This window comes from Capra hircus, chromosome 10 (genome assembly GCF_001704415.2).
Source record: "Capra hircus breed San Clemente chromosome 10, ASM170441v1, whole genome shotgun sequence".
NCBI lineage: Eukaryota > Metazoa > Chordata > Mammalia > Artiodactyla > Bovidae > Capra > Capra hircus.
The window spans coordinates 35,584,706-35,591,867 of NC_030817.1; the positions used below are offsets into that span (position 1 = coordinate 35,584,706).

Sequence of the window (7,162 nt, forward strand, 5' to 3'; positions counted from 1 at the left end):
AAAGATTTCCAATAGACTGACCAGCATGGTCAAAGGCTTGCAAGCATTCTGGGGAAAATGCATTTGGTTTCTAAGGCCATCCTATAGTAGCTATCATCAAAAACTAATCTGTTTGGATCAGGCCTGATCTTAGATGAGGGCCCATCTCTGACCCATAAAGGATAGTCTCAAAACAAGTCAAGACAGCAATATGTTTAATTTTCTGAGTACAGTGCTTCTTTTTTCTCTTTCAGGAACAGCATAGGAGAAGATGCTAAGTGTCTTGGATTACAAGATTTAATTGAAATAAACTGTGTAAGTCCTGTTCCGATGCATTAGGTAGCCCAGGATGTTATCTATTTGTATCAATATATATAGTAACTCCATAAACAACCCCCAGAATTTCCACTGGAAATCTTAATCAGTCATATGAAATGATAGTTCTTATTCCTTTGGCTTGTTTGAGACCATAGTGCCAATTTGTATTTCAGCTTACATCAAGGTTATTTTTGTAAATAAAGTTTTATTGTACTACAGCCACTGTCATTCATTTATATATTTGGCTGCTTTAAAAAGACAATGATAGAGTGATCAGTGTTTGTGTCAGAGACTGGCTTACAAAGCCTAAAGTATTTATAGTTGACTCTTGAACAACAGAGGGCTTTCCAGGTGGTGTAATGGTAAAGAATCTGGAAACTTCAGTTCTAGCCCTGGATCAAGAAGATTCTTTGGAGTAGGAAATGGCAACCCAACTCCAGTATTCTTGCCTAGAGAATTCTATGGACAGAGGAGCCTGGCAGGCTGCAGTCCTTCAGGTCACAAAGAGTTGGACACAGCTGAGCACACACACACTTGAACGACAGCAAGAGGGGTGTGCCATCCCTCTGCACAGTTGAAAATCCACATAAAACTTATGTTGGCCCACTCCTTATACTTGGTTCTTCCATGTTAGTAGTTTTGCATCTGTGGATTCAACAACTGCAGATCCTATAGTATTTACCACTGAAAAGATTCTAAGTGGACCCTTGCAGTTCAAACACATATTGTTCAAGAGTCCGTCATACACCTGGCCCTTCACATAGAATGTTTGTCAATCTCTGAACCGGGATATTGGTACTTGCTGAGAAACTTTCCTTCAGTTATACTATTGCTATAATATTATCTGATCTCATTGTTCAAGAAGCAAGATAGTAGGATGGATTTATAGTGTTCTTTAGCTTGTGCTCAGAATGTCATCCCTCTATTATTATTTTAAATAGTGACAAGACTTTATATGTTTATTTAACTTTTGGGTAATTAAATATAAAAACCATTTTTACTTCCAGGGTATAAATAAGATAAACTTTGAGACAGATCGTTTATCTAGTAAAAGAATGAATTTGGCTCTCCATGCTGGCAAAGTATCAGATGATATTAATACTAACAAAAAGGAAGAAGTTTCAGATGTGGAAGGAATGGAACTAAATTCAGTTACAACACAAGATGTTTTGATGATTAGCCCTGAAAAAAATATACAATCACAAAATAACAGCTCATGGGAAGAAGAAACAAAAACTTCTCAGCCAGGTAAGGTCTTTTTAATGTATTTAAATAAGGTTTCATTAAAAAATGAACTTGTCCTAAAGTATAGATTATTGTAGACACTTCTGGATATAGTTTCCAAGAATAAAGGTTGAGAAACTGGACACTTGCTGTAAATATCTAATGAGAATTGGTTCTTGTTGTGGTACCCCACTCTCTACCCCAAACCTTTTGAGACAGACTTGTTAAAAATCAGCAACAGATACTAATCCACCTTGAATGACAGGAGCACTTTTGATTAGACCTAACTATCTGGGGTCCTTTGTTGTTTGTGAAGGCTCAGAATTAGAAAAATTCCCTTAAACTTTTTTTAGTTCTCTTCTTTTCCATCAAAGAACCTCAAACCTTTCTTTAAAAATGTCCTTTTTTTCTGCCCTAATACCTTTTCTTACCTGTTTTGTTGCGATTGTTCTTCAATAGGAAATGGCTCTTGTATTTATGTTATAATGTAATGTGTGATGGTTTCACCTTCTGTTTTTACCTGTTACCCTATGGTGCTGTTCTGGTTGGGGCCTAAGGTAAAATAAACATTATAACATTGGGCAGACACTTAATGCACTTCTGCTATGTTCTTATAGCGTCTTTGGGGTACCTTTAAATTACAAGCATGAGATTTATTTAGAGAAGACAGTATATTGAAATTAAGGATGAGAATTTTACGAAGAAATTTAACTACATTTAAAAAGATATAGCATAAGATGGCCCACATTTTTCTTCGCCTTTGATATTTGGAAGTTTTCATATATTTTAAGTCTGTCCTTTTCTAACAACCCTTAACTGCGAGAATATTCTTTAAAAAATTAAAAATGATTCTTTTTTTTTTTTCAGTATTATGTGATGATAAAAGTCTCAGTACTGGATGCCATCTTCTTGATTCAGTAAGTTTTCAATTTATTTGAAAAGTTCTTTGTATTTTAGATTTGTTTTATAAAATGAGCGTTATTTTTCAGTTTATATGCACAGTTTAAAATGTACATCTTATCACTATTTACTCTGAAGTCCTTTTTTGTTCATTTTTTTCTCAAAATGGGGAAAAAATTTCATATACTTTATAGTATGCTTTAGTATTAAACTGAAGATTTAATTCTTTATATGGTTTATGTATCAAATTTGTTGTGACAGATTGGTTGAATACTTAGTATGCTTAGTATTTCTCAGTGATGCAAGAAAAGGATAACACAAGATTTATACCCTTTTGAAGTATACAGTTGAGAAGAAAATGTCTTTCCTATCTTCAGTCATCAATGCTTATTTTCATTGTAATTCTTTTAGATTGCTGTTTTTATGTCCTGTTATTTTATTTGGAAGTCCCCCGACCTTTACTTTTTAGTGACCTCTTGCCTCTAAGTCTAGTCCAGACATTTGCCTGTCTGTGAAGCCTTCCTGTAAAAGCTCTCATCTCTCACCTGTTCCTCTGTAGACAAAGGCATACAGTACGTGCAGTACACACATTTAATCTCTTTTTGAGAGTATAATATGAATAAACTATTGCATTCGTAAAACACACGATGCTTTCAGGAATCTATTTCCCTTATTAACTGTAAGTTCCTCTTTGGGCAGAGCTGTCTGATTCATACTCATGGATGCTGGCACTTGACAGTAGTCCATAAATGGAAGCATGCTCTCTTGCCTGCTGAGTGTCTACAGCATTGGTTTTCAGCCCCACTCCCACATATTTTTATTTCAGTGATCTGGTTTTGGACGTTCACCAGGCAATTTATGTAGCCAGGGTCAGCAACTCTGGGTTACAGCCTTACCTGGAAATTTTCCAGGGACAGTTGTTAAAATGAATCAGGGAATGGGCTTTTTTGCTAATCTTCAATCTCAGAATATAAAAAAATCATTAAGGCAAATGTAGAATAAAACAGCAACAATTTTTGTTAATCTCACGAAGCCTGACGAATGCTTGGCTTTCTTACACCACTAATTCCTTAAGGACCTCTGACTATGTTGACTTTTTATTATCTTCCAAAGCTGCCTTCTCCATATTCAGCCTTCAGGGCTTGCTGCATCTCAGGAGCAGAATGGTTACTGTGACGTGCACTGTTCATTCTTGGTTTCAGCCTTCTTTACTCAGAGGCTGACACCTAGACGGACAGGGATTTCAGCATGAGGCCAGTTTATAGAAACCTGATTTAATCTCGTTCCCAGTTCTCAACTCTACATGATTGGTTCTGATAATATATGACATTATAAATAAGTCTAGAAATTAATCATAACATTCTGTTTTTTGATATATTATTAGTAATATAATTAAAATTGCTTCACAGTTATACATTTTCTTGTTGATAAATCTTAGTATCTTATAACTTAGTCTCCCTGTGAGTTATTTTCCATTCCCATAAATATTAGGATTTATATTCTAGGATCTTTTTAATAGGTATACCTTTAGACCCACACGATTACCAGCATAATTTAAACCTGAAGTAGGGCTTGAGGGAGAACAAAGAGAAGGATCCTGGCAGGATCACACCAGTAAAAGTTCTGCTAATTACAGTGATGTGGACTAGGGTGTGTGGAATCTGCCCAAGTGGCTTCAGTTTTAGTCACCCTGCATATGTTACTGAAGTCTGTCACCTTTTAAGGCATGTATTCCTTTTTAGAAATATTTATTTTTTAAAAATTTATTTTTAACTGGAGGATAATTGCTTTCCAATGTTCTGTTGGTTTCTGCCACACAAAAGCATGAATCAGCCATGAGTATACATATGTCCTTTCCCTCTTGAATCTCCCCCTCACCTCCCATCCCATCCCACCCCTCTAGGTGGAGCTTCCTGTGTTATGCAGCAACCTCCCACTAGCTAGCTGTTTTATATATGATAATCTATATGTTTCAGTACTTCTCAATTTGTCCCACCCTCTCCTTCCTCCACTGTATCCAGAAGTTTGTTCTCTATGTCTGCATCTCTATTCCTGCCTTGCAGATAGGTTCATCAGTACCATTTTTCTAGGTTCCATATATAAGGTATATATTCCTAATATACTTTTCAATTTTAAAAAATCTCTATTTTGAAATTAGATCCATGGAGAGTAGCATAACATTATGTTACTAAGAATTTTATCGTTGTGTACAAAAAATGTTGTTTATATTATTAATTAATCCACTACTAATTTGAAAGATTGAACACTCACTTGGCAAAACTCTTGATAATTACTTCAGTGGCTTCTCTTAAATTTCTTCTCTAGCCAGGCCTGAACTGCAGTAGTACATTCATTCAGGTGGAGAGAAGACATCCAGAACAGACCAGACACATTTCCTTTGGTGGTAACCTGATTTCCTTTTCACCTCTGAGGCCTCTCAGTGGAGAACAACCAGAAGAATTTTAAATTTAAAAATAAATCCAGACATCTTTCTTCGTGTCATCAGTGCTGTGTTCTTAGAATATTGAAAAGTTGAAGAGTGTTTGTGTTCACTGCTGTTCAAGCCACTTGTAGACTGTTGACCCTCCTTAGGTGGATGCAGAACCTGTGGATACTGAGAGCCTGCTGTTAAGAGATTTAAGCATCCTTGAATTTTGGTATCTGTGTGTGTGTGAGGGGACGGGGGTGATCCTGGGACCAATCCAACCACCCCCCTCAGGATTCTGAGGAATGATTGTGTAATATTTTAATATTCAGTGTTCATCAAAGTGTATTTTAGCTATGATACTATTTCTCAAGGGAAGTGGGGATATGTTGTATATTAACCAATGCAGAATAAAAATGTACTGTGCCTTGCCTCTCTTGTTTAAAATGTATAAGCTTAAGTATACCTGCTCAGAGCTTACTAACATTCTTCAGTTTAATTGAAATATAATGTTAAACTTTGACAAATATTTGCATTCTTTTATACTTTATTCGTAGTTTGAACTCTTAAATTTGTTGATATTGAATAGCTCACATATTGCATTTTCAGGGTATGTGGAGTTTCTTTAGCTATCAATCAGTATATTTGGAATACTTTCTCCTTTATAAAACTCTTGACTGTAGGATTGTAGAAGACAGGGGCATCAGTACAACAGAGCACTAAGCTGACTCATAAGTAGCGGAAGCTTCCCATTAGACCTGGGGCCAGTTATTTCTGTTTGCAAATGAGGTGAGTGTTGGGGGTATTCACTGAACAAGCAGCACCTTTATGGATAATTCTTTAAGATGAGGGCCTTCCAAACAAGAAAGGAAAAGCACATCCACTTTTGTTAGAGGAAGTTGTGTTGGGCTTGTAGAAAAGACAGTATTATCAAAGTTGGGAGTTTTCTAAGGGTCCAGGGCCATGAACATGTAAAAGAGATGAGTACAGAGCAACCCAAGACTTAGAACATACATAAAGCGATATGTGATATAACAATAAGATAACATTTGCCCTCAAGGATGAAGTCAGTGTGTGCATGCTCGGTTGTGTCTAACTCTTTGCGACCCCGTGGACTGTAGCCTGCCAGGCTCCTCTGTCCATGAGATTTTCCAGGCAAGAATACTAGAGTGGGTTGCCATTGATAAAGTAGATGAGACTAAAACAATGTCAGTCAGTAAACATGATTTTTTTTAGGTTTAATAAGATGTACTGTTGAATCACTTAGAAAACTTTCAGCTGTTAAAGTAACAATGCAATGAACTCCAATTGGCTTAACAATAGGAAGTTCATTATTATAATGTTGTCATGGTGATTTCAGGCACTTCACAGTCAACAGCTCAATGATGCATCAAGGTCCAATATCTGTCACAGTTCATTCTGGCATCCTTGGTGTCAGCATCTCTAACGCTGGGTGCTTGGGGGCGATAAGATGGCTGCTAGTGGTAATCAGAGCTATGTCCTTCCCTTTGGTTAGGCCAATTAATGCCACATCTCCATCTGCATCTCATTTGGGATTTACTTAATCAGGATTCCCTGTTTTACCTGGGATTATACCTGGGTAAAACCAGGACTGTTAGGTAGCAGGGAATGAGTCAGGTAGGCAGCCGTCATTATGCCCTACAACTAGATGGAGTGTCCTTGGGCTACTGGATTCTAGAATTATGAGGTATTAAGAAAACCTTTAAAGACAAAATGAAAGAAAACTGGGTAGAACCAGAGCTTTTCCAAAAATGAAAAAAGAAATGAGATGAAGTAAAAATATGAAGGCCTGTCCCCCTCTTGACAGCTCTAAAGGATCATCCCAGCTCAGAATCCCTGTAGGGTAGACTGAGGCATGGATGCTCCACTTCTCTCTCTGCCCAGTCATGTACTTTCTTGCCTTCACAGCTGTTGAGAGAAAGGGCATATACTCCCTCATAAACCTCCTGCATCCTGATCTCTGCAGGAGATCATGGTTGAGAAGTGGTACTGTAGAAACATTAACAGATCAAATAATATTTTGGTTTTCTATAAAATGAAGTGATCTGAGCATATCCTAGTTTTGAAATTATATTAATCTTTGACCTTCCTGGTAATGAAGAAGGGCAGAAAGGCATGGTTGATAGAGTATTGACAATGGGATTTTCAAATAAAAACCTACTTTTTTCCTTCTACAAATCTGGAGATTTCATAAAACCAAAAGAACCCAGAGGAAGATTGATGTCGGTATAAATTAATGATTTGAAACCGTGAAGTATAGTTTAGAGAGATAAAATAGTTAAAAGAAGTCCAAAA

At 36.7% G+C, this 7,162-nt stretch overlaps 1 protein-coding gene across 2 annotated transcripts in view; it reads left to right on the plus strand.

The window, feature by feature from the left end:
- The window catches only part of DLGAP5 (DLG associated protein 5), a 41,421-nt gene extending 36,142 nt beyond the window's left edge, over positions 1 to 5,279 (plus strand). For both annotated transcript variants that reach the window (XM_005685886.3, XM_005685887.3), the window contains exons 16-19: positions 234 to 294; positions 1,305 to 1,545; positions 2,389 to 2,438; positions 4,747 to 5,279. In XM_005685886.3, coding sequence (XP_005685943.2) covers positions 234 to 294; positions 1,305 to 1,545; positions 2,389 to 2,438; positions 4,747 to 4,887 — 493 coding nt within the window. In that variant the 3' untranslated portion in view covers positions 4,888 to 5,279. The remainder of the gene's footprint in view (positions 1 to 233; positions 295 to 1,304; positions 1,546 to 2,388; positions 2,439 to 4,746) is intronic.